Genomic DNA, 17,846 nt, shown 5'->3' with positions numbered 1-17,846 from the left:
CAGCAAAGTGATTTAGTATATGTGTGTGTGTGTGTGTATGTATATATGTGTGTGTGTGTATATATATGTGTGTGTGTATGTATGTATATATGTGTGTGTGTATATATATATTCTTTTCCAGATTCTTTTCCCCTATAGATTATTACAAGATATTAAGTATATTTCCCTGTGCTATGCAATAGGTTTTTGTTGGTTATCAATTTTATATATAATAGTGTGGAGAAGTGGGAGAAGCTAGTCTTTGGATCAGTGCACCCTCTTCAGCTGAGCATCATTTAGATGAACATTGTCAACTAACATATGCTTCAGACTCTTCTTATATGCTCTTTTGACAGTCCATCCCTTATCCCTCTGATCAACAATTCTTTCTTTTATAGAGGCAATAAGGTTACAGTCAAGTCCAGCTGGAGTGCAAATTGCCGTGACTTTCTGGCTGCAGATCTCTGCCATCATCCATCATGGGTTGATATGGAAATTGATCAGTTTAGTCATCTGTTAGCAAAGATATATTCAACTGTATTATTATAGAAGAGATCCACTACAATGGTAAAAATAGGTTTTGAAATGAGACTACAGGGCAAGGAAAGTGTGTGTGACTTAGGTTTTGTTCTTTCACACACATGGCTTTTTGGAATTTAACACTTTATTTGGACCTTATACTGAAATTTCAGAGTCTGTAGGTCTACAGTTGGGTTTAGAGAACTTTCCTTTTTTTCCTCAAAGGCATGTATAAGGGCTTTATTAATTTATGTCAATTTTAATCTTGAACATTCTCATTTTAGAGAAAAAGTCTAACTTTTCTACCTCAGTGCTGACATTCAAGTTTAACCTATAAAAGACAATATTATTTTCAGGTTGTGATTATGTATCAGTATATAAACTATGCCATATTGTATATTTAATAGGTATAAAAGAGAACAATTTATAGTAGATGGTTCATACTAAATATTTATAAAGTAATTAAACTTAAGTATTCTGGAATGATAATTGTTTATTTCTAAATATAGTTTCAGGTACTTTTGATAGTTCTTCAAATACTTCAGCTTCTATTCTATATATCCCTTCCCCAAATATGTTGAGATTGGAACACTAGAAATTCATACATATATGTGTATCTTAAATTGCAATAATTGAGTGATTGTGTCCTTAGGATTTCTTTGGTGGTATTTGTTATGTAAATTTATTTCTTTTTTGCTTTTTTTTTTTAAGGGCCATACCCATGGCATATGGAAGTTCCCAGGCTAGGGGTTGAATTGGAGCTGTAGCCACTGGCCTATGCCACAGCCACAGCAATGCCAGATCCAAGCCTTGTCTGTGACCTACACCACAGCTCAGGACAACACCAGATTCTTAACCCACTGAGCCAGGCTAGGGATTGAACGCACATCCTCATGAATACTAGTTGTGTTTGTTTCTGCTTAGCCACAAGGAGAACTCCTGTTATATGAATTTATAAACTTTCAGTTAGTGAATATACTTTTATAAAATCCCATCTCATTACTTGAGATACAGCTCTGATGTGTTTGAAATATATCTTCAGTGAAAGTACACTTGTGATCCGGTCATGTCACCAGCCTCTATATTTTAGCTAGTGTATGCTTGTGTTGTAATAAACTTGTGATATGTTTCTTTAATACATGTTCTAGGAATCATGTTTTAGAGTAGAAAGTACTGATTTAGCATCCTACCTTCCTATACCAAGAGTGTCACAAGTAAGGATTGTATTCTTTATTAAAGATGAGCAACAATTTTTAACTGAAAAAATTTTAATTGTAAAAATTATTAACTAGTTACAATAACTGTGAGCCTATATTCATGTGAAATAGTGAACACAGTATTGCACAGTGGCTCATTTAAGGTCTCATTATATTATAAAATGTACATGGTATGTATAAATATAGCTCTACTAAGATGTACATCTGAACTGTCTAAAACATACGTGAGTATAATAAACAGTTATTTTAGTAAGTATTTTTGCTTAGCAGTTTAGAAGTCTGGAGGATAGAAGGTTATAAACTTTATGGTTAGCATTTCTTAAAAACTATCAATGAAAATTTGCATTCCTGCCTTCTTTTACCTCAATAAATTTCCTTATAACCAATAGAGGCAATAATAATTCTCTGTAACTTATAGTTGTCCATTGGATTTTGAAGCTGCTAAACAGGGCTAGTAGGTAGATTTTAGGTGGAATGCAAAAGGATTCTTTCTTTATGAACTTAAATCTTACTACCAGATAGCAGCATTCACCTAGAGAATGTTTTGATAATTCTGTAGAAGAAATTAATATGGATCCAGTCACTTCTTAGTGACTCCCTTTCCACAGTGATTTAAATATGTTTGGCCTTTGTTTAAAAATGGCAAACTCATTTGAAAATGAATCTGCTGCCTTGCATTATTAAAGCTGCTAACCATTTAAATTGTATTGTAATTTTATAGAACTATTCTTGTGCTTCTCTTGAGTTTTACAGAACTAAGCAGCAGAATTTGTCAACTTGGGGACCTAAAAGATATATTAAGTCTTGAATGAGAGGTTCATAAAATTGTTCAGTTTTAATTTCCAAATGCCTTTTTTGTAGTATGCTTAATATAGCTCTAGTCCATCTATTTGTGTGTATAAGTGCTGCAGGTACTCATTAAGGTAAAATTGTTTTAAGTTGGATGGGCAAACTGTCTGTGAAAGACTGGATAGTAAATATTTTAGGCCTTGCAGGCCTTATGGTCCTTCATAACTGCTCAGCCCTGCTTCTGTAGAGTGAAAACAGCTGTAGACAAAACATAAATGAATAAGTGTGCCAAATGATTCAATAAAACTTTATTTATAGAAACAGCCCATGAGCCAAATTTGGCCCATGGGCAGTATTTTATCACCTCTTGCTCAAAATCATTGATTCTGTGTTCTCTCTAAAATCAGGTCGTTTTATGTCTGGAAGTAAAAAGTTGGTTTCTCCTTTTAGCTTTAGTATCAATAGTAGTACTTTAACTCTGAATACTAATAGCATAGATAAAGAAGAATCTCAAGGTATTCTAGGAGGAAATAGGATAACTGGATTTGGAGAGATTGTAAGCAGATCTACGCATGTGTGCTCTAAACCTGGGTACCCCACAGTCTCTGGCTTATCTGAACTCTGCTGGAGAGAAAGTCAGGAAACTGTTAACTTGTGCTTGCTCACATCAGTGCTACCTGTCAATCCCTTTATTTATTTCTGTTTGACTCCTTGTTACATTCCTCACAGCATCTCTTCCAAGGTCATTCTTGTCCCCTCATATCTTGGTTTCACATCTCTTATTTAGCAAAGATGCATGATATCATTCAGCATCAATCTCTTATGTTCTACATTAGTTCCTTTTTTGAGGTAGGAATGAAGAATAATAATTCCCTCTACTATTACATTACTTTTAAATTCTCAATTGAATGTGCAGACTGTGTAAGTTATTGCAAAATATTTGCCTGAATAAGTGTAATAGGCCATGGATTCCCCTTCTATGACTTGAAATTCCTCCAGAATGCATCGACCTTTACACAGATGTTTTCTATATATATATAATTATGAGAATGTTAATTCAAAAATGAGTTAAGTCTGTCTTAAAGTTACAGTCTTTAAAATAGGGAGCAATAGATATGGCTCCTCTAAGGAACAGTCCAGACAGGTTATTGTGGTGCTCTTGACAAGTATTTTTTTGTCTTACTCTTGTATTTTATTTTATTTTATTTTATTGGAGTATAGTTGATTTCCAGTGTTGTATTAGTTACTCTTATTTTTAACTAAAAGAACTTATTCAACAGGGAGTTCATCTCAAACTGCATCAAGAGAATCTTACTGTCCCGGAATGGGGGTAGTTGCTTCGACCGTGTTAGATGGCTATCCCAGTAACCCCAGGGGTTGGGTGGAAATCTTAGAAAATGGAGGAATTTGGACTGGGGTAGTTATGTCAAAAAGTATATAGGAGAAAATTGACAGAATACTGTAAACCAGCTATAATGGAAGAAAATAAAAATCACTATATAAAAAAAATAAAATAAAAATGAGAAGAAAAAAAAAAGTATATAGTGACCTGGACTGGCTGCACCTCATGGTCAGAACTGAGCCAAGCCTCCTCCTGGTTCAGCAATATCCCCAGGACCACTGCACCTTCAGTAGAAGCCCTAGTTCTGGATGGGAGAAATCTGCAGGACCCTCAGGGAAGAATAAAAGAGTGAGGTCAAGGGAATAGAAGGTCAAAGAAATACATGAACACATCTTTTTAAATAGAACAAGAAGTGATGGAACATGGATAGGCTAAAACAGCAAAAACAGTTGTGAAAAAGAACTGATTGGAAATCCAGGAAATAAACATATGAAAAATCTTCAACCTCACTAGTAATCATACTAATGCAGATTACACCATTCCATACTCATCAGATAGGCAGACATTTGAACGACTGTACTGAAAAGACTATCCTATCCATTGGCGAAGAAGTGGGAACCCAACACTTAGACTGCTGGTGGGAGGATCAGTTGATACAAGCACTCAGTAGAGCTATTTTGCAAAATCCAATAAAATGGAAGCCTACCTAAACACCTGGAAATTCCTTCTTCTGGTCTATTCTTCTATAAATGCACACAGAACTATGTATGAGACTGTTTATTATAGCGTTCTTTGTTATGGTAAACTTTTAAACCAAATATTCATCAAATGAGAGTGTACATTGCAATATATTTGTGTAATGGATTAATACACAGCAATTAAAGAGTCAGGGAACTAAAGCTGTATCAATGTGGACGGATCCCTCACAACCACGGTTGAGGGAGATGCAGAAGTAGATGTCCACTATAATCCCATTTATATAAAAACGATGTCAAACAATATATGCTACTTAGAGATCCATGATGTGTAATAAAATTATAAAATTTTGAAGCATGTTTTTAAACACTGAGTCATGATGAAGGTCACCTCTGAGAATGTATGTGAACGGATGGAGGACCACACAAATAGAGCAGGATAAGCCAAGAAGGGCAAAATGTTAAGATTTGATAAATCTGAATTGTGACTACAGAGATATTCATTATCTTGGATTCTGTACTTATCTGAGTATTTGAGATTCTTCATTTTAAGTAATTTAAAAGTAAATTACCAAACAAGTTCCATGAATCATGAATGAAGTGTGTGTGTTATTTTAACTTAAAATTTCTTATCCACAAAAATATATGGGATCCTCTCTAAAAATTCTCTAATATGTCCTGGATCTTGCTCTGGGAAAATCTTATAAAACAACCTTGTTACAAGATCTGGTATTTTGATAAAAACAAACCTAGTGCCATTTTCCCACCAGCAAGTTAAAAGTAGCAAAGTGTTAGAAAGTATCTGAAAATTAACTTTTCTTTGTAAAGTTCTTCTGATGTCGACATTCTGAGAGCTACATGGCATTGTCTTATAAGTGTTATAAGTTGCATTGAAACTTAAGCATAAAATCAATATTAACTTTTTTAGGCTTAAATTTTTAAAAATACACAACAGTGAAACAGTTAACCTTAAACTTAATATCACTCTAGATCTTACTATTTTACTTTGCTTCAAATAAATGTTTTGTATTGTCATTGGCATATTCTTCACCTCCTCCACAATTGATATTTTTCCATTTCTGAACACTTGGAACAGATTAAACAGAGGTTGTATAATATCATGTTAATTTTGTTAGATATGATTTATTTAGCTCAAAGGTTTAGAAAGAAATTTTGCCACATGTTTGAGTTGCATTTGTTTTTTAATTCATAAAAGAAAAACTAGAAATCTGAAAGTTTTGCCTTTTGTTTTTAAATTTTTCATGGTGGGCATGTCATCAAGGGAAGTTATGCCTGTTTAGAGCTCTTTCAGGAACCATGATTATGTAGCAGTCCAGCACACCTTTGGGTTTCTTTAGTGGTGAGACTGTTTTCATTGCACAGGATGGATGGGCTTAAATGGCAGGAACATGACTAGAAAGTGTCCATTATGTTTGTTTCAGTCAGCATGTTGCCTTTGACAGGTGCTCAATGGTTGTTGGGATCCTTGTCAGCAGAGAATCCTTTGACATTAAAGTCACCAGCTCAGTCCTGATTTGGGGTAGCTATTGGCAGTTCCATCAGGCTGCAGCTGATCGGGGAATGTCAGAGCTGCCGCCGTGCTACAGTGTCACCAGCCCTCTGTGGGGTTTTTTTTTTGTTTTTTTTTTTCTTTTTTTTTGGAGGGAGGGATTGTTTAGCCTGTCCTGTTCAGTCTTCACCAGACTTTCAAACTGCTTAGCTTTGGGAAATGAGCTGAGAGGTCATGGGGAATACAGGTATCTTTGGGGGCATGCAAAATCATACACCAAGTGACGACCTACGTGGAGACGAGTAATGATTACCTTGACTCCAAGCCAATCAATGGTGGGAGCACCCGGGGACTCATTAAATGGCATTTGTGGTGTCTCTGACCTTGGTTTTGAGCTCTGTTTCAGGAGAAGCAGTGACAGCCTTTAATGTCTAATTGACCTCTTCTCTTCGTTTTGCTTTCTTTCGCTTTCCTTATTTGCCTCTGATGTGGTTCCTGATGGCAGCAAACAGGCCTGCTCAGCATTTTGAACTTCTGCTCAGAGCTTCAGCACCTCAGTTTGGGTAGTTGTGTCATGGTAAGTATTTGAAAATTCTTTATATTCAATTGCTGGTTCTCTTTTTCTTCCGAGGGGTGAATTTTATCCTGACCCATCCCACACCCAGCCCATACCCAACCACAGCTTTTCAGATTTATGGTTAACTACTGTGTATCCTGCTTTCCAACATTTTTCTTAAATTGAGAAGGTTTTCTTTGCAACATGGACATTATTTATCTGTGAAAACAAGGAAAGAATAGTACGTGGAAAGAGTTTGGTTCTGCCTCAAGCCAGATGTTCTCTCAGACAGGCTATTTTCCTCTCTGGGCTTCTTTACAAAATAATATATCAATCATAACCAAATACCAGTAGTTCAATTAAGTTTTCCACAATGCTAAATTTAGTTTTTGAGTTCTGAGATGATTTTTTAGAAATAATGATAGTAGATTGGCTTATTTTGTTTGTTTTACTGTCCTTACTGGATAAGATAAAAAGATGGACAGACATCCTATGTTGGGACTGAATTTTTTTTGAAATGTTACTGATTGATGAAATCCAAAAGCTTAGGGACTCTTGGAATAAATAATCTTTCAAGTCCTTTCAGATTTAAGTTTATAATTTTCTGTCATTGAAGGAGCTCATGGGATAAATTAAATGTTTTTCAGCTAAATTACATGATTTGTAAATAACACTGAGACTCAAAGGAGGGACGACAGAACTCTTGGGGTGTGTGTGTGTGTGTGTGCATGTACATGCATGTGTGTGTGCATGTGTATTCAGCATGCAAGCACACTCACAGGAACTGCATCTCCCTATAGAGCAGTCCTTTCCTCTGCACTCCCTTACCCCCTCCCACACACAAGCAAATTCAGAAGACCCTAAACCATTCAAGTTTTGCATCCATGCATTAGGAAGACCTAATGGACGCAAGGTCAGAGAAGTTTGTTAGGCTCAGGCCCATCCCTGTCTCTGGAAAAAATCTCGGGAACCCACTAACTCAGCGTGAGATTTTCCTTACTTCTGGTCAACTTTTTAACCTTAGTGAGCCATTTCCTGGGCTTCTGATGGGTCCTTCTAGTGGCTCTTCCAGATGGGCTCAGTGACATTCCATGGCTCTTTCCGTGACAACACTCCAGCCAGTTACTACCACTTGAGTCTTTGCTTATTGCCAATTTGCCTTCTTTAGGTTGGTGAGGACCCTCTTTTAACTTTGACTTGGGGTACCTTATTCTGCCCGTTAATTGCCTTTCCATAAACTAGAGCAGCATCCTCTAGAAAAGGAGGCCTTAGGTCACAGACACTTTCGAGTTGGGATTATTATGCTTATAATTGGAGTTAGGTGTAGTTGCATTTTCCAGAGTTGTCCTATGGAACATTAGTCCTAAAAGATATTCAATGTAAAAAGATGTGTATTGTTGGGGGGAAAGTAATGGGAGTAGGAATTCTGGGTCAAAATTAGAACACGATGCTCCTGTATCCTCCTCCTGGAGTTTTTAATGGTATGTCCTGCCATAAAGAAACTGTTTACCTTTGATTAAACCAGTGTTTTCCAACTTTGCCCGACTATTGAATCCATTTTTCCATATTACATCTATTAATACACATTATGGGAACAATAGGCTATTTTTAAATTAAAGTATGTAGTTACTAATATTGTTAGCATTGATATTTATTTGCCAGGAAATGAAGTTTTAAGGACTTGACATTTGAAGTTCAGAAATGCTGCTCACATTGCTGATACTACTACTAATGTGATGAATGAAACATTTCGTACTTGTCGTAGAAATACTATTCTTACTTCACAGCAAACCTGGGTTTACTTGTACACTAATGCACACAGCTCTTGCTTGACACTTTAGTACCATGTTTATTTCAGTTTCCTTCCTGTCAGTTGACCAAAAGGCAGGATAATTCATTTGATATTTTATTTTTGACTATCAAAATAATATCAATCAGAATCATGGGTTTTGGAAAGTTTAAAACATTGCTTCTTTCTAAAGACGCTAACTGATTGTACTAAGTCTCGAAGCTACAGTTCTCTGTTGTTTGGGTCCACTCACTCTCCCCAAAGCCATTTCTCATGGTCTTCTGTGTGATTCTGTCAGACATAGTTTCTGAAGAACCTTAGAAATCATCACCATTATATCTCATCCATCAGCTCTTTGGTGCTGACTCAAAATATAGCCCCTATTCTGTCCCCTTCTCAACTCCACTGCTGTACCTGAATCCCAGCCCCAGCACCTCTCCTCTAAGCTAGGGCAGGCCTCTTCACTGGGCTTCCTCTTCTGTCATTACCCACCCCAGACCATCCTCCAGACCGAAGCCAGAGCGGGTTTTGTTTTAATGTAAATCATATTTGTTTCAGATCCTCCATTGATCTTCTTAGTATTTTAATTAGAAATCCAAAGTCCTTCATGGCCTGATGGCCTGGCCTCTGCTAGCTCCCTGGCAAAGGCCAGGCCTCTCCCTCACTCCCTTTGGGCCATACCCATCTTATTTCTGTTCCTTGAATGTGCCAAGTTCATTCCCAGAGCTCCTAGCAACCACCACTCCCTCCCTTGCTTCCTGACCCTGATCACTCTAACATCACCCTCTTTTATTGTATTCACTTACCAGTCTCTGAATTTATTTTGCTCATTTGTCTATATTTATTTGTCTATCTTTCCAAGAAATGTGTGAACACAATCGTTGTGTTTTTTTTGTTTTTGTTTTTGTTTTTTTGGTTTACTGTTGTTCCTAGTATCTGGAGTATTGCTGGCACATCATAGATGAAAATATGAATAAACAAATGAACAAAAGGAAATAATCATTGAAAATGTTTGCTGTTTTGTTTCCTTTTGACTTCCAGTGATCATTTTGATCCCTGATTATAACAAAATCAAATGAAACTTTTCAAATAATCTATCAATTTATTTATCTATTTATTATTTTTATTTTTTGCTTTTTAGGGCCACACCTGCGACACATGGAGGTTCCCAGGCTAGGGATCTAATTGGAGCTACAGCTGCCGGCCTACACCACAGCCACAGCAACATCAGATCTGAACTGCGTCTGCAACCTACACCACAGCTCACAGCAACACCGGATCCTTAACCCACTGAGCGAGGTCAGGGATTGAACCTGCACCCTCATGGTTCCTAGTCGGATTCGTTTCCACTGCACCACGAAGGGAACTCCCCAGAGAATCTATTTAAAGAAACATTATTAAAGCATACAAAGCCCATGAACTGAAATGTCCAATCCTTGATTCGTAGAAGCCTATCCTGTGATCATGAAGTAAATCATTGGACACCTCCAATAATTGACAACTAACGTATCACAGTCTAATAGTTGTGTGTTGTCTATCCCGTCCCCAAAGCCTTTTCTAACTCAAAACTTGTATCCATATTAGTACCATCATCATATTCACTTGCTCTCTGAGAGCCTAGCAGAGCACATAGCTTTATCAGGGAGATCTTACCTATCAGAACAGCAACAGCACGGTTAAAATGGGAGGCACACAACAACAATACATAATCCTCAGATTCTCAGATTCTTTACGAGAGACTAAGGATTTCAGACTGCTTTGGGACTTAATTCATTAACTTCTTCTATCTGGAGTTCTGTTCAATGGATTTTTAAGTCAGTGATTATGTTCACTGTTTGATGAAACAATGGCAGATCTGTGGATGAGTGGGCAGGACTGTATTAACGACAACGTGGGTGTGTTTACATGGAAGCAAACAACAAGGGGTGACTAAGAATGTTTTAACATGCTCATAAAAGTTTGCTTTTCTGAGCCTGAAACGGAAAAGATTGAAATTATGTGACTTCCAGATTGAAGACTACGATGTGATAGCCAGCGTAATAGGAGCCAAATGTAAAAAACTCCGCACTCTGGATCTGTGGAGATGTAAGAATATCACCGAGAATGGGATTGCAGAGCTGGCTTCTGGGTGTCCGCTTCTGGAAGAACTTGACCTTGGTTGGTGCCCCACTCTGCAGAGCAGCACTGGGTGCTTTGCCAAACTGGCCCGCCAGCTTCCGAACTTGCAGAAACTCTTCCTAACAGCTAACAGGTCTGTGTGTGACACAGACATTGAAGAACTGGCATGTAATTGTACCAGATTACGCCAACTGGACATACTAGGTAAGGATACAATATATACATTTGTTTTAAAGCCTTGACCTAAAATCTAGTCTCAGACTCTTCACAGAGGAAGAAACTGGCTGAAAGAGGTCAAGTAATTTGCTCAGGGCTCACGACTAGTAAGGAATCTGGATTTGAACAAAGAGTCTGTGCTTCTAACCACTATGCTGTATTTTCTTTATCCTTATTGTTGTCTTTTTATTTCTTTTCATCCTTTACTGTGAGAATCCTTAATTTTTTTAAGGGATTCTCAGTGAAACCAAGCTGAGAATCATTATTTTATTTGTCATTTTGTGATTAGCACATATGAATGTTAAGTGGTATATTTTATTCATACTAAAAATATTTACTGATCAACAAAACTGAGCAAGATACATTCCCTACTTTTAGGGAGTTGATAACCAGCAAGGAGTAAAATAAGCATATAAATAACTGTAATGCAAACCAGAAGCAAGTCCATTTTGATGGGGCGCAAAGAAAAGAGAATATACATGATCAGAGAAATAAGGAAAAGCTTGATCAAAAAGGCTTAAAGATATTTCACAGATATCCTTGAAAAGTGAACAGGAAATTGGGGGAGGAGGGATTTTAGGTAAAATGAGTAGTATGAAACAAAAGCATAGGACTTAAGCACAGAATATCTTCAGAGAACAACAATCTAATTTGATTTAGAATGTTGGTATAATGAAGTTATCATGGGGAGTTTTGAACACCAGGATGGGCTCACCAAATTAAACAAGGAAGAGCTTTTCCTGGATTTTAGTTTGGGGTATGAGTAATGTATTTAGAGCTGCATTTTAAAAAAAATACTTAACCTGGAGTAGTAGTTGAATTGGAGAAGGAAGAGATTAAAAACCAGATAATCGAATTGGCAGTAATCCAGCTAATGAGGGTCTAAACCAGGGTGATGGTATTAAGAAATTAACCACCATCCCTTCATTCTTTCATTCCTTACACACTTACTGAGCACATACTGTGTCTGGCATTGTTTTAAACAGTAGAGATATGTCAGTGAATAAGATCGGTATGACCATGTCCTAAAGGAGCAAGCTGACTGAAACCAGAATTATGTCCTCAGTGGCCAACAAAACAACAGCACGAGTGCCCTGAGAGCACAGAACATGGGACCCACGCCTCATTAAATGTTCAGTCTCTGACTTCCTTCCTTGGCATTCTCCGAGGCTTTAGGAACTCCTAATTATCGGGAAGCTCAGATTCTAATGACCAAGACTGGCAAATAGAAAACAGTCGCAGCCCTAGATGAAAAACGCCACGGAGGCTAGTGGCTTAGGTGAGGTTCTCTGATCTTATATAACAGAAACCCACTCAAGATAATGTGGGGCCTAAGAAAAAGACAGTGATAATGAAGATACAGGTGTCCCTCTCAGATCCCTTGGCTAGAGGCTGGCTATAGTCAGACCTCAGAAGGGACTAGAAAACCCTCAGAAGACAAGGAAACTTTTCTCTTTTTCCTTCCTTTTCCTACCCCTCACTCTCAGGACCTGTCCCAGACCCCCCACCGTCTGAGGCTCTACTCTCACAAAGACATTTGTGTCTGCTTCTCCCTTGGTTTTTCTTTGTTCTTTTCTCGTCGTGCCAGCCGTCTCTGCTTCCCCTGACCCATTTTTTCATGTCTTTAATTCAAGAGATCATATGGGCACTGGAGGCTTTACTAAATTCTGGTTCTGAATCTCCAGGAGAATCTATATGGATTTATTGTGGAGCCAGGCCCAACCAGAGTAGCAGTATAGTTATAGCTTCTGGAGCCCATGGCAAGGAAGGGAGAAAGGATTCCTCAGAGAAAAAAATGTATAGACTAACATTTCAGAAACTTTAATCCCCATCCCAGATATGTATTTGTAATACGATTGTGTTTTTTTTTTTTTTCCTCTCTAGAAAAAAAGCTGTAGTTCCAACAGTTGACATCTTAGAGCCTAGTGATATTTGGTATTTATTGAGTGCCTGCCATGGATCAGGTGTTTTACATAATTTCCATGATTTATATTCCATCTGAATACCCCATAGTCTCTTCAGATTTAGCATGGGCTAAATAGTACTCAATATCCTTCCAGTAATACCATTTTCTACCTACCACTTACTATAAAACTTATCAAATTGTGTTGTGGTTATTTGCTTTCTACTCTGGTCAACGAGTTCCTTAAGGCAGACACATGTCTTACTCATCTTTGCATCTCCAGTGTCTGAAAAAGAAGCTTCTAGGGGGTAGTTGCTCACTAGTTGCACTGAATGGAGTTAGAGGTTGCATCACTGTAAGTATTGCTGCCTGATCTGACCCATTATTCAGGAAAATGAGATGTGCAGGCAGTTTTGAACTGTGGTGAACATAAGTAGGAAACTTTGAAGGAGCTGATTGGTAAGGCTGGGAGATAGGAATGAAAATAGACTGGGTAGAGTATTGACAAAATTCAGGTCCTAGATACCAACTTGGCTGGGGAATTTTAGTTTGTATTTTTTTAAGAGGACTGTTTCAATATGAAGTCTTTTGTTTTAAGAAATGTTTTTAATATTTAAAAGGCTATTTAAGTGTATTTTAAATAATAAAAATAAAGGGACTTTTTATTGGGACATTATGTGAATGTTTATATAATGTTTTGTTTGTTTTTTTTCCCAACAGGAACAAGAATGGTAAGTCCAGCATCCTTAAGAAAACTCCTGGAATCTTGTAAAGATCTTTCCTTGCTCGATGTGTCCTTCTGTTCTCAGATTGATAATAGAGCTGTGCTAGAACTCAATGTGAGCTTTCCTAAAGTGTTCATAAAAAAGAGCTTTACTCAGTGACTTAATAGATGTTCTATAATAAAATTAATGTGCTTTCGTAGGGTTTTGTTTGCGGGTTGGTTTTGTTTTGTTTTTATAATGGTGGGAATGTCTTTGTATCCCATTAAGACATTAGTGGCTTTTAAAGAAAAATATGGAATTGTCCATTAAATCAATGATGTAAGCACATTGTAATCATTGTAATGATGTAAATCACAAAATATTTTAAGCACTTTAAGAATGTGTGAGTAGCTCATATTATTTTTATCTTTTGTTAATCTGTGATATTATGCTTTAGTCAATAATTACATGTTTAATAAAAGTAATATGGAAATATTTTAACTTATTTTGAAAGGAGCACTTTGAGCAATAAAGTATCATGATATTTATGCAAAACATTAAATAAAAGTAATTTTTCACACCTGCATGTATGGATGCTTTATTAATAATAAGCCTCATGGTCTGGCCAGTATTCAATTTGATATGTACAGAATTGGAAGAGTCAGTTGGAGAATCTTATTTTGCATCTGTTAAAATTTCTTTTTTTTTTTTGGCTGCGCCTGTTACATGTAGATGTTACCGGACCAGGGGTTAAACCTGTGCCACAGCAGTGACCTAAGCTGCTGCAGTGACAATGCCAGATCTGTAACCTACTGCCCCACAGGATAACTCCCTAAGATAATTTTTTTTTAAGTTGATATATTCTTCAACTTGAAAATTTTTGGTTTTTCCACTTATGGTATATTAATTTATTTTACTAGTGGATAATAATAGTATAGAAAAATGGTTCCCATTGTGGTGCAGCGGAAATGAGTCTGACTAGTATCCATGAGGATGAAGGTTCAATCCCTGGCCTCACTCAGTGGGTTGTGGATCCAGCGTTGCCATGAGCTGTGGTGAAGGTCGCAGATGAGGCTCAGATCCCGAGTTGCTATGGTTGTGGCTGTGGCTGGCATCTGTAGCTCCAATTCGACCCCTAGCCTGGGAACTTCCATGCATGTGTGGCCCTAAAAAGCAAAAAAAAAAAGGAAAAGAAAAGAAAGAAAAATGGGCATAATCAAGGACCAGAGGTAAACTACTAAATGAAATAGCTTTCCAACTCTTAGGCAGATACCTTAAAAATTTGCCAGAGGGAAAGACTTCTGAATTATATGTGGATTTTATTTATTTATTGTTTCTGTACCCCAGCACCTTAAATAAATAGAAATCAGTTGTAGTAGAGAAAACAAAGCAAACATTGTTTTGTTAAATAGTAAATTGATTTCGTTCTGCTGCTAAGAAAGTAGACAGAAAATATTTCGTGTAATGAAAAGGTAGGGCTGTTTTGAATAGTAAACTAATATTAAATGTGTAGTGTGACAAAATTTATTTTCCCCACACAAGGAAAAGTGTTCATTTCTAGTGTCCACATATCCTAGGGTGATCCTGTGGAGCTCTGCTATCCAGTATGGCAGCCATTAGCCATATGTGGCTATTTTGCTTAATTTTAGTTAAACTTTATTAAAAATTCCACCCTTCAGTCATACTAGCGACATTTCAAGTGTTCGGTAGTTACCTGAGGCTAGTGGTTATCACTGGACAGCACTATTCTAGAATTTCTTGTTATAAGATATAGTCATTTAAGAAAAAGCATGTTTAGTTTAAAAATTAGCACAGTTACTAGATATCTCTAGGGAAGTTTTGAGGATACCCTCAACAGTACATATGTGAAAGGATTCTACCCCTCACGAAGTTCTTAAGTGAGTGAATTTATATATGTGGAAAATAGTAGGCATTCAGCGAATAGTTACTGAATGAATAAGAATATATTATTGAATTAAGCCATATAGTATGTCAAATTTTAAAATTGTAAATGTTGCCAGTTATTAGTAGTACTGTGTTTATCCTCTTATAGAATGTAAAGAATGTAATATGTGACATTCAAAATATTGAAATGTTAATCCAGTCTCCTCCTTGTAAGAAACCAAGAGAGAGTTGCTGTCCTGTTGGCATGCCCTACAACATCTGGTTCTAGAGCAGAAGTCAGCAAATGTTTTTCATAAAGGGCCAGGGAGTAAATATTTTAGACTTGGTGGGTCAAGAGGCAAAAGTGAGATTATGTAGATACTTACACTATTTTGCTGGCTTCACCTCCAGCAGCTTTTGATTTAGTAGAATTTGCATTTTTAATGATAGTAGGTGATGCTACTGCTGCTGATCTGAGGGCTACCCCTTGGGAGGCATCGCTCTGCAGCTCTCCTTGAGTCTGAAGCTTTTCCCTGAATTCCAATGAATCCCACATGCAGTGGGAATAACTGTTCTTACTGTTTTACGTTGTTTCAACTTTTGGTTGAATTCATTACAAAACATTATCCAGCCTGCCACAAAAGCTCAATTCCAAAGTCATTTCACGTTCTGTTATAGCAGTTAGGGGCATTTCTTCTTGATCAGAAAAATCTCGGTATCAGCTCTGGTCTCAAAAATTCATGATAGGAGTTGCTGCTGTGGCACAACAGGATCAGCAGATCTTGGGAGTGCTGGGGTGCAGGTTTGAGCCCCAGCCCGGCACAGTGGTTTAAGGATCTGGTATCGCTGCAGATGCAGCATAGATCGCATCTGTGGCTCAGATGTGATCCCTGGCCTGGGAACTTCCATATGCATCGGCAGCCAAAAACAACACAAAACAAGATAAAACTACGACTGCTAAGCCAATGGACTGTTGTGTGGGAAGGCAAATCAGGATATTCAACTTCTATATCTGATGAAAAATGACAGAAGTGGTGATGATTAGATGAAGTTCACCATTGACACTGCTATTCAATAATACAAGATTGCACATATTCCACTAAGTACTTGCTGATGAATGATAATAAATAATCATAGGTTTTAAACACTGCATTTTCATAAAGTTTGTAAATTTGACTAAGCCTTTTTTGCTCCACACATATTTTTACCACCACCAGTTGCAACCCATCTTAGCAGATACTGCTTCAGGTTATACTGAATTTGTGTTTTCTTAACTTATTAGAAAATATGCTTGTGTGTTCTGTGCAGACTACTCACAAAAACCAACTCTTCAGTCATGTCAACCTTGGCATTGACTCATCAAATAAATAACAATAGCTAGACAATATCAGTAACATCAGTAACATGATAACTCATCAAGAGCCAAGGAGAACCACTCAATCATTCACCTTGTTGGGTTCTTTCTTTCTTTCTTTCTTTCTTTCTTTCTTTCTTTCTTTCTTTCTTTCTTTCTTTCTTTCTTTCTCTTTCTTTCTCTCTTTCTTTCTCTCTTTCTTTCTCTTTCTTTCTTTCTTTCTTTTTTTTGACTAATGACATTGTTCCCAATGTTCTCAACTCTGAGTAACTGTTCTTGCCAGAAAGCTAATTTCAGAGTCTTAAGCAAGTTTACTTTGGACATATTTCCTCAGCTGATGATTCAAAAACAATTATCTCACTGTTGTTAAAAGGCCTTCCTTGCTTAGCTAATAAATGAACCACTCAGAAACTAACTTTGACTGAAGATTTATTTTCATTTTTGTAAAGAAATTCTGCTGTGATGAGATCCCTTGTTTTAAGTTTTCTAATTTTTCTGACCATTGCCTTCCTATGAATTGAGAATATTGTGCTAAGTGCTTAGTCTAGTAATTTAAATGTATATAATATTCTTTCAGAGGAGCTACAGTGTCCTTGCATGTTAAACGCAATGCTTTGGCCTCTAATTTGTTTTTTGTTTTTTTGTCTTTTGTCCTTTGTCCAGTGGCATATGGAGGTTCCCAGGCTAGGGGTCTAATCGGAGCTGTAGCTGCTGGCCTACGCCACAGCCACAGCAACGCCAGATCCAAGCCTTGTCTGTGACCTACACCAGAGCTCATGGCAACACTGGATCATTAACCCACTGAGCGAGGCCAGGGATGAACCCGAGAACTCATGGTTCCTAGTCAGGTTCATTTCTACTGTGCCACAACGGGAACTCTGTGGCCTCTAATTTTATAATGAAATAATCTATGCTCCTCTGTGCCTTAAACACATGACACTCGAATTGCACTTTTCTCTTTTTTTTTGTTCTGACGTAGTAGGTATGCATGATAACAGAAAATTTTTAATTATTGTGGTATGGAAAATACACGTGGCATCAAAGTGCTGGTAGTAAATAATTTCATCACTGAAATTTGCAACATATACAATGAGAGCACATGCAGGGTCTCTGTTGCTACAACTCTGCCATTGGAGTGTGGAAGCCGCGGCAGACACATAAGTGCATACGTGTGGCCACGTTCCAATAAAATTCTATTTCTGGACACTGAAAGTTGGATTTCACCTAATTCATGTGTCACAAAATATTCTTTTTTAATTTATTAGCCATTA

The 17,846-nt window shown here is 37.2% G+C and overlaps 1 protein-coding gene across 2 annotated transcripts in view; it reads left to right on the top strand.

Annotated features, from left to right (window-relative positions):
• Positions 1-13,917, top strand: part of FBXL4 (F-box and leucine rich repeat protein 4) — a 62,791-nt gene extending 48,874 nt beyond the window's left edge. For both annotated transcript variants that reach the window (XM_047761391.1, XM_047761397.1), the window contains exons 7-9: positions 6,557-6,628; positions 10,406-10,718; positions 13,354-13,917. In XM_047761391.1, the coding sequence (XP_047617347.1) occupies positions 6,557-6,628; positions 10,406-10,718; positions 13,354-13,517 (549 nt within the window). In that variant the 3' untranslated portion in view covers positions 13,518-13,917. The remainder of the gene's footprint in view (positions 1-6,556; positions 6,629-10,405; positions 10,719-13,353) is intronic.
• The last annotated feature ends 3,929 nt before the right edge of the window (positions 13,918-17,846 follow it).

The sequence above is a fragment of the Phacochoerus africanus genome, chromosome 2 (assembly GCF_016906955.1).
Source record: "Phacochoerus africanus isolate WHEZ1 chromosome 2, ROS_Pafr_v1, whole genome shotgun sequence".
NCBI classification, from domain to species: domain Eukaryota; kingdom Metazoa; phylum Chordata; class Mammalia; order Artiodactyla; family Suidae; genus Phacochoerus; species Phacochoerus africanus.
Note: the sequence above shows the minus strand (reverse complement) of the source record. Positions and strands in the feature narration are given on the sequence as shown.